The sequence below is a fragment of the Rattus norvegicus genome, chromosome 7, assembly GCF_036323735.1.
Source record: "Rattus norvegicus strain BN/NHsdMcwi chromosome 7, GRCr8, whole genome shotgun sequence".
Classification (NCBI taxonomy): Eukaryota; Metazoa; Chordata; class Mammalia; order Rodentia; family Muridae; genus Rattus; species Rattus norvegicus.
The window spans coordinates 11,865,688-11,890,044 of record NC_086025.1 but is presented as its reverse complement, the minus strand read 5'-3'; the positions used below and the strand labels follow the sequence as shown (position 1 = coordinate 11,890,044).

General features: G+C 49.2%; 1 protein-coding gene across 9 annotated transcripts in view; it reads left to right on the top strand.

The window, feature by feature from the left end:
- The window catches only part of Brd4 (bromodomain containing 4), a 79,579-nt gene extending 56,531 nt beyond the window's left edge, over positions 1-23,048 (top strand). For 4 of the 9 annotated variants that reach the window (XM_006241072.5, XM_006241073.5, XM_063263752.1 and 1 more), the window contains 12 exons: positions 2,847-3,056; positions 3,898-4,097; positions 4,619-4,914; positions 5,871-5,981; positions 14,616-14,668; positions 14,803-15,187; positions 15,795-16,385; positions 18,773-19,147; positions 19,242-19,372; positions 19,507-19,712; positions 19,795-20,035; positions 20,302-21,849. In XM_006241072.5, coding sequence (XP_006241134.1) covers positions 2,847-3,056; positions 3,898-4,097; positions 4,619-4,914; positions 5,871-5,981; positions 14,616-14,668; positions 14,803-15,187; positions 15,795-16,385; positions 18,773-19,147; positions 19,242-19,372; positions 19,507-19,712; positions 19,795-20,035; positions 20,302-20,370 — 2,868 coding nt within the window. In that variant the 3' untranslated portion in view covers positions 20,371-21,849. Of the gene's footprint in view, positions 1-2,846; positions 3,057-3,897; positions 4,098-4,618; positions 4,915-5,870; positions 5,982-10,322; positions 12,400-14,615; positions 14,669-14,802; positions 15,188-15,794; positions 16,386-18,772; positions 19,148-19,241; positions 19,373-19,506; positions 19,713-19,794; positions 20,036-20,301 lie in introns of those variants that run through there. The other 5 variants (XM_063263751.1, XM_017594916.3, NM_001100903.1 and 2 more) reach the window with 5 other exon arrangements.
- Positions 23,049-24,357: the final 1,309 nt, after the last annotated feature.

Sequence of the window (24,357 nt, the reverse complement as noted above, 5' to 3'; positions counted from 1 at the left end):
TTACTTGCCAGCAAGGAAAAATACTATCTTGAAGGATTATTTTTTTTTTTTTTTTTTTTTTGGTTCTTTTTTTCGGAGCTGGGGACCGAACCCAGGGCCTTGCGCTTCCTAGGTAAGCGCTCTACCACTGAGCTAAATCCCCAGCCCCTTGAAGGATTATTATTAAAGAAGGGAATGAAAAGCCACTGTTCCTAGCACAGCACTCCTCCCCCACCCCCGTCTGATTCCCCGTCCTCCTGATACCTTGCCACTACTCCCTCTTTACAGTCTGTCCTCCTTTGAGGGTTTGCTTTGGTTTTCCATTTTGGTGTCTTGTTTAGAAGTTTTCTTTTGTGTACCTTTCTCTTCTTGTGGACGAATCTGTCCAAGCCTGCCATTTTCATTGTTAGAATCACCAAGCCATCTGCCACTTAGCAACCTCCAGGGATGAGTTCTTCATGGGCATTGACTTCCTAACAAGCTTGGCTTAGATGAGATGCCTGTTCTCAAGGACAGTCCACTTGAGGCAGAGACTCTTTGTAGCATTATCTCTTGCCAGGCAGGTTTCTATTTTGGAAGGCAGTGTTTGTAGTATCTTTGGATTTTGTATTTTTTTTCTACAAATGTCCCCTGTCAAAATGCTATAAGTAGCTAGAAAGGGGGACACAAAGCTCTTACCGTCTTTACTCCTTTAAAAAGTGTAAAGGAGGCTGAAGAGGCGACTAAGTGTTTAAGAGTGTGTTCTAGGCATCATGAGGACTAGGATTTAGATCTCAGAACCGGCATAATAAGTCAGGCATCCTGCACATGCTTATAACCCCAATTTCCAGGGAGATGGAGAGAGTAGGATGGCTAGTCCTTGCTACCTTACTATCCAGCCAAGAAAAATGAGCTCTACATTCCAAAGAGACCTTTCTCAAAGAATCAGGTACATGGTAAAGGAGGACATCTGGTGCCCTGTTCAGGACTCTATGCACACAGGCATGCACACCTACTCTCTCCATAGGCAACACCCACACTGATCCATACATGCAAAAAAAAACCCCAAAAAACCAAGTTTCAGAAAAGATTCATTCCTTTATTTGTTTGTTTATTATGTATACAATGTCCTCCCTGCATGTATGCCTGCCTGCGGGTCAGAAGAGAAGCCAGTTCTCTCAACCTCTTGAGCCATCTCTCCAACCCTAAACACAATTTAAGAAAAAAAATTATTGAGGTGAACTTAGGTTTCTTAATTGGCTGTGCTGCAAGAATAGAATTGACTTGGGAAAGTTAGAAAAGGGTCTACTTCCTTCTCACCTTCCTTTCCGAAGGTTTGTAGTAACTTCAGCTCTTGGGCTTACAGGACTTTAATTTGTTGAGGGGTGGTCACAAATTCCTTGTGGTTGTAATTGTTTACATAGAAAGAAACTAGAAAGAAATTGGATCCTATATTAGGTACCAGAGGCAGGCAGGCTTCGCTATGCGTGTGTGCCTTGTTCAAGCTTCATCCCAAGCTTATGGCACCACCTACTGAACTTTCCATTTTTGTACCCCAAAATCTTCAATGGATTTTCAACCTTAGCTTCTGGAATGTTCATCTGAGATGGTTTATATAGACACTGGCCTCCTAGCATCTGAATTTGTACTGTAAAGACTTTTATGTTTTTTTCATATATCACATACACCCTGGGCCAGGTACCTGCTTAGTATTCTAATACACAAACCTAGTCATACATGCACACACATGGGACTGACCTAGACCCTCTGCATATATGTTCTGTGAACCAATATTGGATCCTCATTGGGACTCCTTTCGGTTATTGTGTTGTTGCCCTGTGTCATGGAGATCCTGTAGCTTTGGGTCAGCAGGATTGACCCTTATTTGCATGCACCATCAGGGTGAGTTCTCTAGCACTCTTCCAGCTAGGCCTCGCATTGCCTCTATCAGCAGGAGAGCTAGGGTCAGCTTTCATGATCTCCGGTGCTCACTTGCACCCAACAACTCCAGAGCCAGCTCCACTGTGCTGTCGAGGCTGCTCTCCCACGTGCTGCAGGCAGGGCAGGGCAGGGCAGGGCAGGGGATAGGGTAGGTGTGGTTGGGGGAGGAGTATTCTATTCTTAAATCAGGTCTTAAAAAGAAATCTTTCTGGGAAGCCAGCCTTATTCCTTACATGCCTGTTCTTTAATTTGTTGTTGGATTAGCTGTGGAGTCCCCACCATGGGGGAAGGAGGTGCAGGAGCCAGTTGGTTGGCTATGTGTGATTTGATTCCTAGGAACACAGGCAGGGATTACTGTTCTGTAACTCCATGTAACTGTCAGCTAGTCTGAGCAGCTCTTAAAGTGTGTTCCTCTGCCCAGAATCCCTGTGGCTTCTGCTCTGGTTTGTTACACCTCAGAAGGTATCCCCTCCCCAAGCCTGCCATAAGCACCCTACACCTAACTAGCCAGCATTTCTAGAGATGGGTGCGCCATGGGCTTGTTCAGTCTCATGGACTGCTCTGAGTAAAGAGGCAGATGCAGACACATAGCCATGTGCACTCTACTGGGAATACTCCACACAGAGCCTATGCCAGGATTCTTTCCTCTGTGTAGGAGGCCAGCAGAACCTCATGTCAGAGAGCTGCAGACCTGGCAGGAGGTTTGGGCATGTTCTCTGGTGCTCTTGCTCCTGGCCTAACACTGAATGTCCTCACTAACGTTCTCAGAAGACTAGTTTTTACTAGTTACTGTTTTCTCCAGGGAGTGGATCCTAGTAACATCAGGCACACCCACATGCAGCACAGAGATGTACCTACCTAACCTGTAGCTTGTCCACTTCCTGTTGACTTGGTCCCAGGCATTCCTGAGGCTGAGCACCCACATAAGCATGGCTTTTTCTCCCCAGGATGTGTTTGAAATGCGCTTTGCCAAGATGCCTGATGAGCCTGAAGAGCCAGTTGTTACGGTGTCCTCCCCTGCAGTGCCACCCCCTACAAAGGTGGTAGCCCCACCCTCATCTAGTGACAGCAGCAGTGATAGTTCCTCTGACAGTGACAGTTCCACTGACGACTCTGAGGAAGAGCGAGCCCAGCGGCTGGCTGAGCTCCAGGAGCAGGTGAGGTAATCTGTGCTTTTATGTGCAGACAGCAGGATAGTAGTCTCACTGCTATCTAAGAGATGTTCTTCACTACCTCTTAAAGATCCTTGTGGCAGGCACTTCCTCTTTCTCAACGGCATGATAACCCTATAGATATATATGCTATGTGTTCTGAGTAGGGATGAGGTATGAACATTTTCTGTGAGAGTAGGCTTCCGGATCCTGAAGCTGTTTGCCTACAATAATCTTACCTTTGAGTTAGTCACCAAGCCCCAGTGTCTCAGTATCCCCTTTACCTAGCCCTTAAAATTCTCCTTCCCTCAGACACCCTAGGACTGAGAGAAGCAGCAGCTTTAGTGTCTGTCGAGGTCTTCAGGTTGTCTGTTGTGGAGGGCTGTAGCAGTCCTTGGAGATGAAGGAGTGGGTAAGCACTGTAGGGATCTGGTTGATGTGGTGTGGTAGGTCCATGGCTAGAAGCCAGCATGTCGTCTGCTTCTACCATGCCTACCGCTTAACACTCAAGCATAAATGGTTAACATGGTACAGAGCTGTCCTCCAGGGTTTAGGTAGTGAGAAGAACATTTAGTCCTGGTAGTGGGTGGGTTAGTTTGCATTTGAGGCAGGTTCCCATTGTGTAACTCTGGCTGGCCAGGAATTCAAAGAGATCCATCTACCTTTGCCTCTCAAATATGGAAAGGGGATTGATTATAGGGCCTGCGCCATCATGGCCTGGCCTGGTTGTGATTATTTTTTCTCTGTGTTTGTGTGTGTGTGTGTGTGTGTGTGTGTGTGTGTGTGTCTGTGTCTGTGTCTGTGTCTGTGTCTGTGTCTGTGTCTGTGTCTCCTGTTTGCTCCACAGCTCAAAGCCGTGCATGAGCAGCTTGCAGCCCTCTCACAGCCCCAACAGAACAAACCAAAGAAAAAGGAGAAGGACAAGAAGGAAAAGAAAAAGGAAAAGCACAAAAAGAAAGAAGAAATGGAGGAAAATAAAAAAAGCAAAGCCAAGGAACTTCCTCCCAAAAAGACAAAGAAAAATAACAGCAGCAACAGCAATGTGAGGTCTGTGTTTCCCAGCTTCTCCATCTTTGGCCCAAAAGTCCTTGGTGGGGAAGAAGACCACCCTTTTGCTTCAGTCTCCAGTCTGGGTTGGCGCCCTATCATAAGCACCTCCCCCATCCCCCATGAGCTTTGGTAACTCACTGCTTGACCAGAGAGGGTACAGTAGGCAGCCATCATGCAGCTACAGCTTCTGTAACCTGCCACAGTTTACTGCTGGTCTTTCTGATTGCAAGTAGCCTTAAATCCCATTCCCTACTTACTGGGTGTGCAAAGTCAAACAACACCCCTCCCCACACACATACACCTAATCACATACACTCTGAGTGTTGTGTGCAATTTTCATCAGGGAACCTTTTTTTTTTTTTTCTTTTCTTTTCTTTTCTTTTTCTTTTTTTCGGAGGTGGGGACCGAACCCAGGGCCTTGCGCTTGCTAGGTAAGCGCTCTACCACTGAGCTAAATCCCCAACCCCTGGAGAACCCATTCTTAACTATATATATATATATATATCATCCCTTCATAGCAAGAAGGAACCAGCACCCACGAAGACCAAGCCGCCTCCCACATATGAATCAGAAGAAGAGGACAAGTGTAAGCCTATGTCTTATGAGGAGAAGCGACAGCTAAGTCTAGATATCAACAAACTTCCTGGTGAGAAGCTAGGCCGTGTAGTACACATAATTCAGTCGAGGGAACCATCACTTAAAAACTCCAACCCTGATGAGATTGAGATTGATTTTGAGACCCTGAAGCCATCTACACTACGAGAGTTGGAGCGATATGTCACCTCCTGTTTGCGGAAGAAAAGGAAACCTCAAGGTATAGTTGAGAACTCTTGGTATTGGGGTCCTTCACATGGAAACCCTCAGTTAGCCCTCTTCTAACTCAGCACTCTACAGTGAAGCCCCACTCACCACCCCACACACATTTACCATGGAAACCCCAAGAATGACACTGCAGTGGACCCTGTCGTGCCTTTCTGGACCTCTTTGGTGGCTGGCTGAAACCTACCTGAATCAGCTGTCTTTTGAGCCTTGCTCTAAACAGCAGCTGTTTTCATCTCTAGTTCTTAGCCATACAGTCTTCTCCAAAAATGATCTCCCACCTCTGTTGAGGTGAGGCCAGGAGGAAAGAGGTGTCTGGATGTCCTATTAATGTGTACTGATGTTCAGTACTAAGCCTCACTTTGCTAGCAGAGGTGATGCCCATCTCATCCCTGCCATCAGCCTTCCAGACCTCTCTTCCATCTTATATACGCCTTACATTGGCTTGTAACTTTCCCCCTTAGTACTAGAGGGTTGATTTAGCTTAGGGTGTGTGTCAAAATATTTTTATATACTGCTTTCTGGGCCCATGCTAACTTCTAGGTCCTCAGAATCTGATGTTCAGTGACATCATATGGGCTTTACTCTTGCAGCTTAACAGGAAAGCTTTGAGAGCCCTGGAGCTAGCCCTTTGCTTGTTTTGCTGTGCTCTGGACACAGCAGATAACCTGTGTGAAGACATTACTGCTCTGCTTGGTCTTCTGAGTCCAGGAGAAACCATGCAGAGGGTATTACAAAAGAGCTTGATAAGGCCTTGAATGTGTAGGACACCAGTCAGAGCCTCTGCACTCAGGATCTGGGCTGGTAGTCGTCTTCAGGAGCAGTCTTTAAGCCTGCGGGGTACAGGCTTCTCTCTGGTCCTTCCTCTGGGTAGTTGGGAATACACTGTGGCTAGCAGTGACTGTCTGAGTTGGTATCCTTTCTGATACAGTTCTGTTGTTTGGGTTGCAGCTGAAAAAGTTGATGTGATTGCTGGTTCTTCCAAGATGAAGGGCTTCTCATCCTCTGAGTCGGAGAGCACCAGCGAATCTAGCTCCTCTGACAGTGAAGACTCTGAAACAGGTTAGCTGGCTCCTGTCCAAGCATCTCATCAAACTACCCTGCGCATTCATACCTGCTACTCTCTCAGTCCTTTGTCTAGGCTGTTTAAGAGCCCAGAGTTGATGGCCACTGAGAACTGCCTGAGCTCTCCTGTCTACCCGTGCATCATGTTAACCTTCCCTCTCCCTGCCCTGTGTAGGAGCACTCTATTCTCTCCATCTGGGTAGTGGTAGACCTTGAGGACTGCAGGACTGTTGTTGGGGTCCCATCAACATTGGGCTGGAATGTCCCCACTCCTCTTCCAGTATTTTAGCCTTACAGTTGGCATGGAAACGAATCTGGCCACATTTTAGCAGAGTAGAGCCAAGCCACCTGTATCTGACATCCTGCATGATCAGTCTGTTTGGAGCCTGACCTTGAACTATGGAAGCTGCCGTTTTCTTCACAATGTGCTCACTGCTGTTTTGTGTTGTCTGTCCCCAGATTGCTCTAACTGTATGTGTGTCCTGCTCTTCCTCTGATCCTTGTGCTCTGTGGGCCTATATCGTGGTGTTCAGTTTCTTTGTTCTGAGCACCAGTTACAGAGCCTGCGGTAAAGATGGGAACAGGTTTCCTTCCCAGAGGTGCACTCTTCTTTGTTGTTCTCAGAGGAGCAGGTACTCACATTGGCCTCAAGGGAAAGGTATGCTGTACCTAGGTTGTCTGACACATGGCTCCTGTGGGCAGGGCAGGTTCTATTTGCTGAGAATATCGTCCACCTATGAGCCTGCCCTGGGGCCTCACGAAAATGGGCTAGGATGTGTGAGTTCTATAGTGAGCAGAGGGCCTATAGGGCCTGTAGACAAAAAGGCTCCTGGCAGTCTTCCATGGATCTTTGACTTGTGGAGTAATCACCTGATCATGGAGAGTCAAGGCTCCCTTTCAACAGCGAGGATGAGCTTTGTTATTTCAAGCTGTACACACAGAAACTGGAAGCTAGGTTGGAAGAGACATTTTTGAATAGGCTTTGGCCTTCCCAGTTCTCTGTATTGCCTTGTTTTGATGAGCAATGTATTTACAAAGAAAATGTAATCTACTAAATGGTGTGTATGTGCAAATTGGCTGGTCTCACAACCTCCCCTATTTTTTCTTTTTCCCTGTTCATTCTAAAACACCTTGCCTCAATTTCCCATGAACCAGCAGGGGGAGCTGCATCCTAAGCCTGCCGGGAAAGGCTGGCCCTGAGCCATTCCTTGAACTGGGGCCACTGCCTTCAGCAGGGTGAATGGGGTGAATAGATGTATTCTTGGGGCTCCATTAGCATTCTTGTTGGGCACTGACTTTTCACTTTCATTGCCAGCCAAGCTTTAGATTTGCCTTTCCTCTGTTCTCTCCCCCCCCTTTCTCCCTCCCTCCCTCCCTCCCTCTCTCTCTCTCTCTCTCTCTCTCTCTCCCTCCCTCCCTCCCTCCCTCTCTCTCTCTCTCTCTCTCTCTCTCTCCCTCCCTCCCTCCCTCCCCTTCCCCCTCCCTCCCCCCTTCTCTCTCTCTCTGTCTCTCTGTCTCTCTCTCTCTCTCTCTCTCTCTCTCTGTCTCTCTCTCCCCCCTCCCTTTCTCTCTCTTTCTGGGAGGGGGGGGGTCCTGTATTTTCTAGATTGTCCCTCCTGAGATTTTGCAGCTTTCTTTTCTAAAATCCAAGTGTTTAAATTACAACCCAGAGACTGACCCTGACCTAAACATCCTGGCTTACCTTTGGGATCTTAGGGGACTCTGATCCCTCACACACAAGTATTTTGAGCCACTGCCCCCACAACCCTCTTCTTTGGGTGGTAGTCACATGGTCCTGTGGTCCTACATGAGTGCCCTGCATCTATCTTTCCCTGATGGCTGTCATGATGACATTTCCAGAAGCTTTTTGCTACTGTTACAGAAAGAAGACCCCCCCCCCCCCCCCAACCGGCCTCCTCACTTAAGTAGAAAGCTTGGGCAACAAGTAATCTGAGAGTCCTGGGAACAGCTGTCTTGGCGGGAAGGAGGGTGGAATTTAAAGTCATGGAGCTGCTGACCTGCAGCCTTTTAGGCCTTGGCTATGTAGTCCTGACCATTTTGGCCGCCTGGACGGAGCCTCTCCTTCCTTCCAGATGATGCTCTTCCCATTTTTGGCTCCCACTTGTCTTCATTTCAGAGTGCTGTGTTGACAGGACTACTTAGGAAGGACCTACTAACATTTCTAGAGCCACACATAGGACACACAGAAGGACATGGATGTGCATGGACATATGATACACCAGTAAAACAGCTTCTGTCTCCTTATGCCACACAGACACTGCACTTTGTGGAATTTGGAATACAGAAGTGGACATATCCTCTAGTAGCTGATATCCTAGGTCCAGGAAGCCCAGCAACTCCAACCTCTGTAACAAGTCACTGGTAGTGCTACCATGGCAGGAGACCGTGATGGAGATGGAGTAGACACAGAACATGTTTTACTTTGGTCTTTAGGTCTAGTTTATGTTTTTATTTTTTACTTGAAGCTAAAATTTCTCATGGGACCTATTTTTGTCACTTGTACTAAGGGTCAGGTCTACTGGCATGGCCCTAGTGACACACATCATCTAAAGCACTGAAGAGCAGCACTCAGCAGGGCTAGAAGGATATACAGGGATGCATAGGGTTAGACCTCGCTGCAGATAAATGGCTGTGATGCTTTACTGTGTGATTCCCTCATTTCCTGCAGCAGCACCAATGGCCCTTCTTGACATTTCTCTTGAGCCCAGTTATTTGTAGTTGGGCTGTTTTGATTTTCACTGAGCTTTGATTCTAACTTGAGTCTGGAACTGCTTAGGGGTTCAGTGTTAGAATAAAGAGAATAAGGCCCAGATGCAACTCCCTTCAGCTTCTAGGAAGTCTTCAAACCTGGGCTAGGCAAGTCAGGGGTGGACGCTATGGGTCTCCTTTCCTGTTACACCCCAGTCACCAGCAGAGGATCAAATCATCCCTCTTATGGGGTAAGGGATGTCCTAAGACTGTCTTGGTTCTTCTCAAATGTTTTTCACAGGTCTTTTTAAGTATAAGTAGCCACATAGCTGATTGTGTACATCCCCTCTGGAGCCACCCCTATAGTGCACCTCATCTGTCTGGGCTGGAATGGGTTTGGAGCCACACAGAGAGAAGGCTCTGGAACTGCAGCCTGTTCATGCAAGAGCACAGTCCAGCTATTTTAGTCTTACTTCCTTTTCCCAGGATTGGAACATGTGGGTGTTCCTTAATAGCTCCAGGGTAAAGAGGAATGCATGGTGTTTTGGAAAGGCTGGAGCTGGGAAGTGCAGACAGGGGCCATGAGACACACTCTAGAGGCTCTGATCAGGAAGCCAGCCTCAGCTCTCTGGCCCCAGTATCTTTGAGAGATCCCCTTCAGTCTTATCTCAGGGTTATAGTGGTCCTGCTGCCAGATTGTGACAATTACTTCAGAAAGGGGTAAAGCCCCTTGAGAGTAGGAAATGTGCAGAGCCAGGTGGCATCTCCAGAAGCCCAGGAGTTTGAAGGAATTGATTGGGGCTTCCCTGGGGTGAGGGCCAGCTTTGTGGAATGTGGCCTACAGTAAGAGGCTGAGTGGGCGGGGTTTTCCCAGGCATGTTCTGGGAGTAGGGATTGTAACATTTATAATTCCAGCAGCGGCGCCACTCTGCTACATGTGGGAACCAATCCAGACCCCTCTCTGGACTAGAAGCCATATTGGATGTCCTGAAAAAGGATGGAAAGGACAAGGCCTTTTCTCTTTGGCCTCTGCCTTTCCTCAACAATTGTTACTGTCACCAGTTCTGCTTTTTATAGTTTTCTACTTTGGTTTCGGAGCTAGACAGAGATGGCTCTGCTCTTGGCCTTCCTCGGTGGGAAGTGCTGCCTCCTTTGCTGGGCTTTTCTTCCCTGACCACACTATGAGAAAGGGTAGGTAATTTTGCTTTTCTGAAGAATGGTTAGCTGGTTCCTGGTGACTTTATTAACACACCTGGCTGGTGAGATAGCTTTGGGGGTGGGGGGGCACCTCCTGTAAGAGAGACTTCAGGAGTAAAGAAAATACCAGTGCACTCAGGCAGGGCACATGGAACTCATTAGCAAAATCAGGTTTGTTCAGAAATGCAGACAAGCTTCAAGCAATTTTAGAGACTTCTATATACTGTGACCTTCCTATGGTGTAGATTTATCCATCCCTGCTGTGGCAAGCCAGTTGAGGATGGGGCTCTTGGTTTCCAACAAGGTCCTCTTGTGCCCTTTCAGTCACTAGGGCACAGAAGCTGGCTCAGTCTGCAATTCTTCTGTTCTTATAACTTGAACGGTACATTCCACACCATTCTCTCACACTGGTTTCTTTCTCCCTCTATGTAGGTCCTGCCTAATCATTGGACACGGACTCTTAATAAAACGGTCTTCAGTTCCAGATTCCTTCCCAGCGAGCTATAGCTTAAGTCCATTTTCTTCTGTGAAAGGGACAGGACTCCATCAAGTTATGGAATTGCTCAGAGCCCTGGGCCTATCCCCTGGGGTGGATTAGTCATGTCCAGCAGCACACACCTAGTCTCACCTTCAGGAAGGCTGCCTGCCTGGCCTGCTGCCTGGGCCTCTCTGTTCAAAGACTGCCTGGCTATCCTGCCCAGCCTCCCTGGTCATCTGGGGTCCTCTGGGTGGGTGGCATGTCCTAGAGGGTGATGGTTGTCCTCCTCTATGCATACATGTGGTGCTGCTCTGTGTGCACAGCCTGATCACAGTGTGTTTCCTCTCTCCGTCCCTTCCGTCTTTTTCTGAGACTCCAGACCTTGCAGTGACTTTAGCCCAGGAAAACTAATTCGCCCTGAGGATGAACATTTTGGCCTCTTGTGTGGGGCCACCCTGGTTGGCTTGATCAGATGGAGGCTGTGTCAGCTTTAGCTGACACACAGCCTCCTGAATTCTCCTTCAGTCTCTGCTGTCCCCACAGAGTACTAAAAGTCAAAGTGGCTAGTGGACATTCCCCCGAGTTCTTTGGTCTTCTCGTCACATGAGAAAATACCCTTTAAGGTTGCTGGTGAGGGACATGCAGGCACATTAGCCCCACTGCCAAGCCAGGTCAGGATCTGGGAAGTGGGCAAGAAAGATAACATGGCTGCTAGTGAACTACATACAGTGCCTCTCCAAGTCCCACCACCATCACGGCCATCCTCATCTTTAGCTTCCTATAATGACAGCAGCTATTGAGGCTAGACCAGGCAAGAACAGGCCATATCATCCAAACCTTTCCAGAAACAAACCGTAATAGGCTGTTTTTGTGTTTGGTTGAGACCTTTTGTTGTTGTTGTTGTTGTTTTATTATGTTTTTCCTCCCTAAAATCTGGCCCTGGCCCTTTTTTGATCACAAATCTAGCATCTCACCAGAAAACTGCCTGACATAAAAAGCCCCATTTTAATGGGCTCTTTTTGTCCTTTTTTCTTTTAAAACGTGCTTTTATGTATTTCTGAGAGGACTGTCTCGGACACCTTGGAGCCTGTCTTCCCTGGGGCTAAGATGAAGCTAGGTGGTGCTGTACCCCTTCCCAGACTCCAGACTTCCCTTACTCAAGGGTTACTGGCTATCCTAGATCTGATACGACGGCCTTTGGGTCTCAGACTCCCTAGAATACCCAGTGACCCCAAGATGATGCTGCTGAGCACAGAGACCATTCTAAATCCTCTGTGTATCTAGTTTCAAGACAGCTCCTTTTGCCAAACATACTATTTTCAGCCGCCCTTTGGCCTGTGCCTGACGTATTCCCAATGAACTTGGCTTGGCTGGAATTGGGGGAAGGGGAGGCTTCTTGCCCAGAGATTCCCACAGGACAGTTGGGAAAGCTGTTGGCATTATCTTTCTGGGAAGATTTTGCTATCTTGGACCAAATGATGGCCTACATTCCCACAGTATCTTGGCTATGTGCCACCCCTGCCCCTCCCAACACTCTGTCTACACGTGTGCACACATATAGGCATCTTGCCCTGTCTAGTACTCTTTGCTGTCCTGAATCCCAGCCCTGGCTGTGTGGGCCTACTGTGTGGCAGGAACACTCAGGACCTGTTGAACTTGAAAGATCTTTAGACTTAAACTACCGATTGTACTTGGTACGCCGGGAATACAGCCAGAAAGGACAGTGTCCCACCTGCTCTTCCTTGTTGGTAGTTTTCTGTTCCTGGGCAATGGGAGGAGGTCCCTTGGAAAGCCTTAGTGTACCAGCTGACTGTGGGATCCTGTTGGGGAGCCAGCAACAACAGTGGAGGGCTTCTGTCCTCCATTGCCCTGCCCTCAAACCTGTCTCCTTCATTCAAGTGGGGCTGGGCTGTGGTTGAAGAAATCAGTGTTTTAATCAGAGTTTACAGAAATCATTTTACTTTGTACAATACCATCCTATGTAAAGATGAAATTTGTGTTGGAATAAAGATCACACAGTATTTGAGGCCATCTCCATGTAACCCTTTCTAGAGAGTTTTGTGTGGGGGTGTCTGGGGCTGCTGTGTAATGATGCTGTGCACTGACTGTCTTGCCTTCTTACTGGTAACCAACACAAGGCTTGGGCTATAGGAGCTGCATAGGACTGCCTCACAACACATTTCAGCTCCACTAGTTAGTCTCACTGGGGCCCAGAGGGCCGGCTGCCTTGTAACCTCCACTTCCACTCTGAAGATGAATCCCCAAATACTCCTGTGACCTTTGCAGTGCAGCTGAGATATTTCCTAGAACTCCTCTGCCCACTGCTCTTGGTCCTAAGCCTAGTCTTGTAGACCATAACTTGAGGTAGGTGGTGAGAGGCAGGAGCCATTTGTCCCTTTTATATAAGTTAGGAAAACAATGTTCAATGTTACTAGACAAGAGGAAGCAAGCACCACTTCCTTCCTAGACATCTCACCACTCAGTTCAGCGTCTGGGTGCCACCCTCAAGGCTTTTCCAAATCACATTGGACACAGTGGTTTCAGCTTCGTCTCCTGGCTTCTCTGTATGCTGAGATCCCCTCAAGAATATCCCTAGCGTTTTTGTTATCTCCCTGCTTACTCCATGCTTCTTACAATGACACCAGAAAAGCTAATAGAGGAGATTGTCCAATGGCTGTTCCAGCCCCTCTCTCTCCCCCACTACTGAATTACTGGCGCTCTGGCTGTTGTGTGTCCCCTGTCATTCAAGTCCTTTTGATGTGAGGTCTCTAGGTAGTGCTGTTTCTACATTTTAAATAGCCAAATGCCCTGCCCTGATTCTACAAGTCTTTCCAACAACCTCCTTTTGAAGGTCTTCCTTTTAAGAAGCTCTCTTACCAAATTCTTCTACTGACCCAAGGAGTTATGAGAGCTCTGTTTCTGGCATCCAAATTTGGGGCTCAGCCTTGGGTTCTCATGTGCTAGGTGTCCTCACTTGCTGCCCTTTGTCATTTGTGTGAGGACATGTTTGTGGCTGCTGAGATCTGTGTCTGTTTTGTCAGTAGTCCTGCATGGAGTGGTGAGCTCTTGCAGGGTACAAGGTCCCATCTTCTGTTGGTAGCGTACTGCACCCAGCTATGAACCTTAACACTTAACAGCAAGAACTGGTGTTCTGACAAGGCACTTGGGGAAGGCCAAAACCAGGACACAAAAGTGATGCCTAGTGACAGTAATCTGAAAGGCTCTATACCATGGGCCCAGCCTCCAACCTGGTTGATTGGCATTTGTAGTATTTGTCAGCCCAAGAATACTGGCCAAGGTGTTATCCTTCCTTCTCCTGGAGTATCCAACTGGTAAAAATTGCTTATAAACTCTTAAGGTGGAGGCAGAAGTATAAACTTAGGTTTTTAACCAGCTTAACAGAGAAAGGCACATTTGCACACATTAAGCACTGATCTTCAGCCTCTTAAGGACCTTCTTCTGTGCACATTGACTGTCCAGAGAAGGGTGACTGACATCTGTCTTGCCCAAAGAAGAGAAAGGGTGCCAGTGCCATTTTCTTGGCAGTGACCACCTGCCCTGTTTGTTCCTGGTCATTCTGGGGAGGATAGCCCAATCCTTACTCCCAAAAGGTGTCCCTTTCTGCGTTCTCATTCATAGTCCCTCTCCTTTCCCGCTCTGGCGCTGGTCAAAGTTATGCTCAATGCCAGCCAGTATCACTGATCTTTCTCAGTCCCAGTCTCAGCTTCTTACTGTCAGGCAAGGACTGCCTCAGTAAACAGAGGCCCTAAACTGCGACTCAGCATTGTGGTCCTGAATAGTTGTCCTCACTTTTGGCTGGAGCCTTGTTCTCAGCTAGTCTCACCTGGGATCATTGCAAGTATCCCGAGTTACTCCAGAGCATGGCAGGTTATAATACAGAGTGTGCTGACACTCTCATCCCAGGTGTGACTCATGACATGGGGAGGTGGTAAGGTCTCTAGAGCTCAGATGCCGACATAGATAGCCAGGGCCTTTCCCTTTACTTGTGCCTGTGGTCTGGAGCTTGCCGAGGCATTTTTCAGGCAGTTCCTTAGCAAAGCTACAGAAAGGTAGGTGGGTAGGTGATACGCCACACATCTGCTCCTCCTCCCTGTGATGGCCCAGTTGAGAGACATTTTCAGTGTTACCAGCCCTTGTCCTAAATGCCCTATGTCCTTGTCTTCTGCATCCAAGGCCAGTTCATAATCTCTTCCTTGAAGTCTCACTACCTTTTCTTTTCTCTGCAGAGATGGCTCCCAAGTCAAAAAAGAAGGGGCACACTGGGAGGGACCAGAAAAAGGTATGTGCTTCAGGGATATCTACTCCTTCAGTGGTAGCTGGCCCCTCTCCTCTGCTGAGAGGGTACTGTGAGTCTGACGCAGGCATCGGCCTGTCTCCTGTCTGACGTCAGCCTGGGTGTCTCTCTGCCCTCAGCATCATCACCATCACCACCCACAGATGCAGCCAGCCCCAGCTCCTGTGCCCCAGCAGCCGCCGCCACCTCCACAGCAGCCTCCTCCACCCCCACCTCCTCAGCAGCAGCAGCAGCAGCAGCAGCAGCAGCCCCCACCCCCACCACCTCCGCCCTCCATGCCACAGCAGACTGCCCCAGCGATGAAGTCCTCGCCCCCACCCTTCATCACTGCCCAGGTACCCGTCCTGGAACCACAGCTACCAGGCAGTGTCTTTGACCCTATTGGCCACTTCACCCAGCCCATCTTGCACCTGCCGCAGCCAGAGCTGCCTCCTCACCTGCCCCAGCCACCGGAGCACAGCACTCCACCCCATCTCAACCAGCATGCTGTGGTCTCTCCTCCAGGTGAGCCATGGCTATCTCTCCCTTTGTCACCTTGTTCTACTGCAGCGTGACCAGTTACTCTGAGCAGCCTGCTAGCTTCAGTGATTGATTGTCAGTTGCTTCTCTGGGACATGACTGGTGTGTCAGGAGATTGTAGTTTAGTTCTTTGGGGCCAAGCATTATGTTAGATCAGAAAAAATTGGATCTGTCTGCAGCCCTTGGTTTAGGGCATGGAGGAGACGTACTCATTCTCATAATTAATCCTGTGGGACTTGGGCAACACGGATGGGAGGGAGAGGGGAGAGAGAGAGAAACAGGGATGCTTACCCGCTTGGCAAGCTAATGAAAGTCTATGAGCAGATAGCAAAGACCTGCAGTGAGGCCTGAAGGTCTGCAGAAAACAAGAGGAAAGAGCAGGGACACAGAATCTAGGGAAGATGACAAGGGATCTGCTCCTGTGGGCTTTCTGAAAGCTGTCTTTATTGTACTGCTGTAGAAGCTGATAGAGTGGAGGAAGAAGAGAAGGTGGTCGCTATAGTCTAGACAAGGTCAGGGTAGAACAAAAAGCCAGTCCAGAATCATAAAGTAACTAAAGCCTCACGTCAGTTTTGTTTGTTTTTAATTCCAGCTTTGCACAATGCGCTGCCCCAACAACCATCTCGGCCCAGCAACCGAGCTGCTGCTCTGCCCCCAAAGCCTGCCCGACCCCCAGCTGTGTCCCCTGCCTTGGCCCAGCCCCCCCTGCTCCCACAGCCACCTATGGCTCAGCCCCCCCAAGTGCTGCTGGAGGATGAAGAGCCGCCTGCCCCACCCCTCACCTCCATGCAGATGCAGTTGTACCTACAGCAGCTGCAGAAGGTGCAGCCTCCCACACCACTACTCCCTTCCGTGAAGGTGCAGTCCCAACCCCCACCACCTTTGCCGCCTCCACCCCACCCTTCTGTGCAGCAACAGCAGCTCCAGCAGCAGCCACCACCACCCCCACCTCCTCAGCCACAGCCACCACCCCAGCAACAACACCAGCCCCCACCACGACCAGTTCACTTGCCATCCATGCCCTTCTCTGCTCACATTCAGCAGCCCCCACCACCCACAGGACAGCAACCCACCCACCCACCCCCAGGACAGCAGCCACCCCCACCACAGCCTGCCAAGCCTCAGCAAGTCATCCAGCATCACCCTTCACCCCGGCACCACAAGTCAGACCCCTACTCAGCTGGTAAGTAATCCTACTTGTGTATTCAGGGGAGTCTGGGCTGGGTTTGTGTTTATTCTAACAACTGTTAAGACTGTTACACTGTCAGTTGTGTTTCAGGCTTCAGTGGGTTCAGAGCCAAACCCTGGCGGCCACTGTGTAATTGGAGTATCATGCCCCTGTTTTATATTTGTGATGTTATTTGTCTTGCTCTCAGCAGAAATAGTTCAGAAAAAGACCTCCTTGACCTTAACTCCTTCTAAATGGAAGCCAGGAGCCAGTCGAGGCACCATATCTACACATTCAGGGTCAGGGTAGGTTCCTGGAGGTGACCATGAGTTAAGCAGGAGATAATTTGGTAAACCTGTTGGGAATTAGAGGATAGTTTGGGAACAGCCAATCTCCGCACTGAGCCCTGCAAGACCCAGGCGGCATTGATTAGACCATGTAGATGACTATGGTTGGGACTCATAGGCAGAATCCACTCAGGAGCCATGTCTGTCTCTAGCCTGGTGCAGACTTCCATTCTTCAACAGTGTGTTGGGGTTTTTATTGCACATTTGACTTTCAGCTGTTGATAACCAAAATGCTTTGCCCATCCCTGGCTAGAAAATGTCCCAGTCAAAGCTTACAGCAACATCTTACAGTAGCATTTGAGGGCCAGGGTGTGCTTCCTGGGCTCAGCACCGTACATACGCCATGTAGTTTGCCCAAGGGTTGAACTGAGAGCTGCCTGCAAATTGATTATCAAAGCAGGGCTGTGACTGCACCTATGCGTAACACAAACGACCAAGTGGCAAACAAATCGTTGCGTGCCCTGAGCTAAGTGCAGCTGTTGGTTCTGTCTGGGAAAAGCTAGAGTTGGACATGGCCACCCATCTAGCTATGCTGATCTCACCCTTTGGAAGGAAGGTGGTGAACGGGTGGCAAGAGAACCAGCTTTGGGCAGCCTGGGCCAACAACTTAGGACCTCCCTCTGAATGTGTAGAGTCTTTAGGGTTCCACCTAAGCTCCTGTAAGGAGTCATATGAGTTGAAACTTAGCTGACAGCTGGGGGCCAAAAACCAAGTTGTCGAGACTCAGATGGGCACCCAGCCAATTCCCAGCACCATCCCTGATCTACTAGGCCAGAGAGTCTTCTGGTTCAGATCAGCCTACCAGGTGCTCTTGGTGGCACTGACCCAGGCAATGGGCTGTCACAGACATAATTCCTGTGAACTACCGACAAATGGAACCAGGGTGATAACTTCCAAAGGAGTCCTGATAAGCTGGATTGTAAGAAAAGAGAAAATCTGACAGAACTCACCCTGCTGGACTTTGATACTGGCCCACAGTGGAGCCAAAGGTCTGTCCACATAAGATATTATGGTCTTCTTTGGGTCTGCCAAAATAGGTCTATTAGACAGGAGGAGAGGGGATATTGTCAGAGTAAGAGTTCCTATACTCTCATGGTGGCTAGAAGTGGAACCTGGAGGACTACCCTGGATTGTAGCTAGCTGAGCTATAGAACAGGTGGCAAAACCCCTTTCTAGCTGGGATTTAAGTAGAGAGCAAACTACATGGGATCAAACTCAGATTCTCTAGTTCCCCGGGCCGAGGCTCTGACTCACTGTGCTAAGGACTCAGTTTCCTCATTGGTACAGCTGAGTGTCAGAACTGACTGCTCTGTATTTCGTTTGCTGGAATTCTTCTAACATGTGCTGGGTGTGTAGGTGGCCACCTAGCTTCCTTAGCCCTGTTGTTTAGATGCAGGTAGGAGACTGTGAACCCTGGGACCCGTTGGACTTGCTTTGCCCAGGTAGAGGTCAGCCCCAGGTTTCCCTGCATTCTGTAGGATGAGCAGACTGAGCTAGGAAACGGCATTGGGAGCAGCCCGCCTTCCCTCCAGAGCCTAAGCAGCCGCATTGCCTCTAGAGCCATCCAGGCTACAGGGAAACAAGGTGGATTATCTGGTTCAGTTTTCAGAATTTATTGATATCCCTTGAATAACCTAGGAATAATCCAGGTTAACTTCAGAGTCTTCTGGGCACAGGGTGGGGGCAGGGGAGCGGTGTTGTTTAAAAAGCTCTGGCATCCACATGAGATGCACTGTGTCCCGATGCGTGTTTAGTAAAGCTCCCTGGGTAATGCTGAGGTGCAGAAGGGTCGAATCTGAGGCTCAGCACCTCAGGACTACACAAAAGCTTCTGCGCTTCCAGCCTGGGGCATAACTGAACAGGCTCTCTAACATCACTCAAGGAAGAAAGGCCGTGTCATCCTTACCAGGAAGAGCAGATACTATACGTTTCTATTCTTTCAGCTCGTTTGGACCATGTGACATCCCTTGTACAGCCTGACCTTTAATTACTCTCTTCTCAAGATCCTAGTGGCCTATATACCAGCTCCCTGACAGATCTTGTCTGATCTCCTAGGTCATCTTCGTGAAGCCCCTTCTCCGCTTATGATACATTCCCCTCAAATGCCACAGTTCCAGAGCCTGACCCATCAGTCTCCACCCCAGCAAAACGTCCAGCCCAAGAAGCAGGTAAAGGGCAGGGCTGAGCCACAGCCCCCAGGGCCAGTCATGGGCCGAGGCCAGGGATGCCCACCTGCCTCACCGGCTGCCGTACCTATGCTGTCCCAGGAGCTGCGCCCACCGTCAGTCGTCCAGCCCCAGCCCCTGGTGGTAGTGAAGGAGGAGAAGATTCACTCACCAATCATCCGCAGTGAGCCTTTTAGCACCTCACTTCGCCCAGAGCCGCCCAAGCACCCAGAGAACATGAAGGCCCCAGTCCACCTGCCTCAGCGTGAGTGTCCTCTGCCTGCACCTGGCTTGTAACCCACACACCGTGAACCACACCTTCCAGGTGCCCAGACTCACACACTGTTTATGAACTCTAGGGCCTGAGATGAAGCCTGTAGATGTAGGGAGGCCTGTGATCCGGCCTCCAGAGCAGAGTGCACCCCCACCAGGGGCCCCTGACAAGGACAAACAGAAACAGGAGCCAAAAACACCAGTGGCGCCCAAAAAGGTAAGTGAGGATAGTAGGTGCTTACGTGTTCTGCATCCGCATCTCACTGAGAGTCCTGTGGGTGGGCATAAGCCTCCTGCCACATGCTGGGCAGCAGGCCCTCCTCACCTGGCCCTTGACCTCTGCCTACATAGGACCTGAAAATTAAGAACATGGGCTCCTGGGCCAGCCTGGTACAGAAGCATCCGACCACCCCATCCTCCACAGCCAAGTCCTCAAGCGACAGCTTTGAGCATTTCCGCCGCGCTGCTCGGGAGAAGGAGGAGCGGGAAAAGGCCCTGAAGGCTCAGGCTGAGCACGCAGAGAAGGAGAAGGAGCGGCTGAGGCAGGAGCGCATGAGGTGGGCTGGGGTCCATGCAGGGCACTGGGGCTCCCAGGGCCATACTGGGCTCCAGGCTGACCTGGGGCCCCGCTCTGCCCAGGAGCCGAGAGGATGAGGATGCGCTGGAACAGGCACGTCGAGCCCATGAGGAGGCACGACGGCGCCAGGAGCAGCAGCAGCAGCAGCAGAGACAGGAGCAGCAGCAGCAGCAGCAACAGCAGGCAGCTGCTGTGGCCGCTGCCTCCGCCCCCCAGGCCCAGAGCTCCCAGCCCCAGTCTATGCTGGACCAGCAGAGGGAGTTGGCCCGAAAGCGAGAACAGGAGCGGAGGCGCAGGGAGGCAGTGAGTAGGGGGACCTGGTGGGAACTTTTGGGCAGGAGTCCGTTCACCTTGAAGATTTGGGGATAAAGGTCCTAGGACTTAGGGAGGGACGGGCAGGCAGTGAGCCCAGGCCTGCTGCTCTCCACCAGCCTGGTCTGAGGAGTTAGCTCACTGACAACTGGGTTTGAAAAGGTCCAGGAGGGTTGCAGCTGTGCGTAAGCAATATGGGGAACAGGTGGAGCAGGGTACCCAAACTCAATTCTTTCTTCTTCTTCTTCCCCCTCTAGATGGCAGCTACAATTGACATGAATTTCCAGAGTGATCTTTTGTCAATATTTGAAGAAAATCTTTTTTGAGAGCACCCAGGTGACTTCTGACTTTTCTGGCAAAAATGTTGACTCTCCATAGTGTTAGGGGCGGCAGTGGAAGCAGTAGCAGCAGCCAGGGATGTCTCTGGGCCTGGCTCTCCTGCATGCTATGCCCGGGGCAGGCCTGACGGGCAGCTGAGGATCGCAGAGCCCATCTGCCTTACAGCCAGCCGGACAGACGTCCTACCACATGCCACCCGCTCAGTGGACGTCAGTTCAGAGCACGTCTCAGTATATTGAGTCAAGTGCCGGCTGGACCTGAGGCCTGCTTCCCCGCGTGCGGGGCAGAGGCCCTTCTCTGCGCCAAATGTCTACACAGTATACACAGGACATTGTTGCTGCCGCCACCGTGACTGATTTTCTGTCCCTGAGAACATGACGTTTGTGACGTCCTACCCATTGGGAGTCCTTCACACCCCAGCCATCGCTGCCCACTCCCAGGAGGCCAGGGCAAGCCTGTGTGGACTGGAGCAGCAAGGCACTGGCCCACCCCTTGCTGGCACTGACTTTGCCTTGAACAGACCCTCTCCCCTCCCCCCACAAGCCTTTAATTGAGAGCCGCTCTCTATAAGTGTTCGCTTGTGCAAAAGGGAATAGTGCCGTGGAAGTGTGTGTGCCCATGGCAGTTTGGACAGAGGTGACTGTTCACATGTGTGGATAGGCCTCGCCTGGGGAGTAAGGCCACCAACCAAAGTCAGTCCTTCCCACCTGTGTTTCTGATTTTATTTTTTTTCCTATATATATATTTTTTTGTTGTTGTTGAATTCTATTTTATTTTTAACTCTCTCTTCTCCTCAGACACAGTGGCACTGCTTATCTCCAAATGGTGTGACCGTCTCCTCATGAGCGGCAGCTCCCTCCCCCCCCCGCTGTGGGTAGTGTATGACTGTGGCTGTACTGTATAGTGAACATAGTTGGCATATCTTTGTTTGAAGTTTGTTGGTGACTCCACCAAACTGGTGTAAAAAACAAAAACAGACAAAAAACCCCCACAAACCACCCAACACACACACAGAAAGTCCTGCTTGTATTCAGTTTCAAACTTTATTAGTCTTATTTTTAATTATAAAACCAGAAAGCTGCAATTTCTTTTCCCTCTACCCCTTGTTTGTTGGCTTCTTTGTTTTTTAATGTCAAATCTGTTTGTTTTTACCAAGAAAGGGAGAGCCTGGGGAGGGCTCCAGGCCCTGGTGGGCTGCAAACTGAGGCAGAGGTCCCATGCGCACCTGGTCAGACCAGTGCGCTGGGCCTTCCTTCCTTCCCATTAGCATTTTTGTTTTGTTTTGTTTTGTTTTTAAATTGGAGCCCCTGGTGAGGTTACATGTGCCATGAGAACCCAGTCTACACCACAGTGCTGGTGCCTCGGTGTTGGCCAAACTCTGGAGTCACTGACTGGTTTGACTTTCATGTGGTGAATATGCATTTGGTCTGTACTGATCATGGAATAAACACATCTCTCTTTTTTAATGCTGGTGTCTCCCTGAAATTTCTTTGTGAACCAACTAGGTATTCTAGTTTGTTTAGGCTAGGCCCAGGTTCCCAGGCACCTTTGTGTAAGATTTACCAACAGTGGACACAGCTACTCTCCATTGGCCAGTCCTGCCTTTCCTGGGCAGGAGCTGCCTGGGCTCAGAGTGCCCCCACCCCAAGCTGAAGTTCTAATAGGGAGCCAGACACCCTGTAACTGCCTGGACTGGGTGGTGATGAGGCTCACTGAAACTTGGCTTATCCAGACCACATTCTTCCTGAAGGTCCTGATCATCCTAGTCCCTTCTTCACAAAGGCTTGGGGCTGCTTTTCCCACCATGCTTGCCTCTACCTAACTCCTAATTTGATTTAAGCTCAGGGTTAACCACATACTCTTAGGTAATGTACGTTCCCTCCAAATAGGATCTCTGTATCCCTACACATGAACACATTTCCACTGAGAAAGCCCCCAGATGGCTTCCTTACCTTGTGCCCACTTGTTCACACATGTCCTGGCCCCCAAGAACAGTCTCTGTGATGTAAGATAAGTAATTCTACATAAGCAGAGACACGTTGACTCAAAGTTTCTAGCACTCTTAATCCGTATCTCCCCCCTCAACCAGAAAGGCCGAACCTCAGAGTACAGGGCACAGTTCAGGTACCCAGCCAATGCTCCCTCCCTTCCCTTAAGGTCCTGTCCTGCTCCAGGCGATTCGTACATAACTGTGCTGGAGCAATGGCAGGTTTAGTCCTCTGAGGCGGCTTTTACCACATCCGACCCTCACAGTCTTCTCTTGAGATACTTCCCCACGCTGGGCCCCACTTCTGAGGTGGGGAGATCATTTCAGCTGTACCTTCTTGCTGGAGTTTTGAATGGCCTCCGCACCTTCCTCATGGGTGTTCCTCTAACTGGGTTGTAATTAGAACTGGGATCTATTTAATTTCTCTGACCATTTTCAAATCCTTCCTGCAGTACTAGACATCTTAGTCCTATACAAGAGTAAGAGGTGTGTACAAGCCCCCACTGTACTGTATGCACGGGTCGCTCGGCCAATAATTATGTCAGTGAATCTGAGACTTGTATTAAAATACTTTAGACATTTGTAGAAGGGAATTCATAGACTTTTCACTTATATACTTAAAGGGGGTTTTTTTTGTGCAGTTCTCATTGCAAAAATAAACATTTGTACTGAATATAAAGTTACCCTCCTGTGATTACTGATGTCTTTCTGAGTGTAGAATTGGGAAATGGATGTGAGTTGGGGGTTAGAGATAAGATTGCATAGTGGAGTTTGAAAAAGGGCAGTCTTAGATGCCTCTTAGTCATAAGAGCCAAGCTGGGGCTCAGGAGAGATCCTGGGAACTGTATTGTCAGAGAACTGATTTTTATGAGCTTAAAACTATAAAGTTAGCCGGGTGTAGTGGTTCACAGTCCCAACACTCAGGAGGGATGGAGGAAGCAGAATTCTGAGGAGGTAGCCAGCCCTGCCCCACCCACCAAAAAGAAAAAAGAAAAGCAATACTGGTTAATCACGCAAGAAAGATGGTTAAGTCCTAGAACAACAAAGGCAGTGAAATTCTATTCAAGTGCCCAGTTAACTAAGGCAGAACAATGTGTGTGGCCATTCACTGTGAGTGTGTTACTACGGTCCTTCAACAGTAAATATCTGTTTGGTAGTACAAAGGCATATAGTTAGTTACTTGGGAAGGGATGTGGCCCTGCTGGTAGAGTGCTTGCCTAGCATGTGTGAGGTTCTGAGTTCAATTGTAGCATCACAGAAACCAGACATGGTAATGCATTCCTTAACACTCAGGGAACAGGAGGATCAAAAGCTGCTAGTGATTCCCTACAGAGAGGGTTTGAGACCAACCCTAAGGTACATACATGGGAACCCGTCTCAAAGAATTAGCCACTCAGCCAGGCAGCCGACGTGGCTTCTCAGGAGGCTGAAGCACAAGAGGATCCTGAGCAGTTTAGCAAGTAAAACCTTGTCTCAAAAATGTGGATACAGTTGGCCTATTTCTTTGTTCCCATCAAACCAGAAGGGAAGGCTAGTTCTAGTCCATCCTGAGCTACATAGTTGCAAGAGTCAGTCTGGTGGGGGAAATCCTAATAAATAAGGATTGCTTTTCTCTTCCCCCTTTTATTAAAGGCAGGTTACTTTCTCATACAATATATCCTGATTATAGTTTCCCCTTCCTCTCATTTCCTCCCTACTTCTTTCCTTCTCTAGATCATGAGAAAATAACAGGCTTTTAAAAGATAACAGACAAAATACAATCAAGATAAAAACTATCACATTGGGTTGGGGATTTAGCTCAGTGGTAGAGCGCTTGCCTAGCAAGCGCAAGGCCCTGGGTTCGGTCCCCAGCTCCGAAAACAAGAAAAAAGGGGAAAAAAAAAAAAAAAACTATCACATTGAGATTGGACAAAGCAACCCAATAGAAGGAAAAGAGCCCCAAAAGCAAGCACAAAAATCAAGAAACACACTTGTTCACACCAGAAGA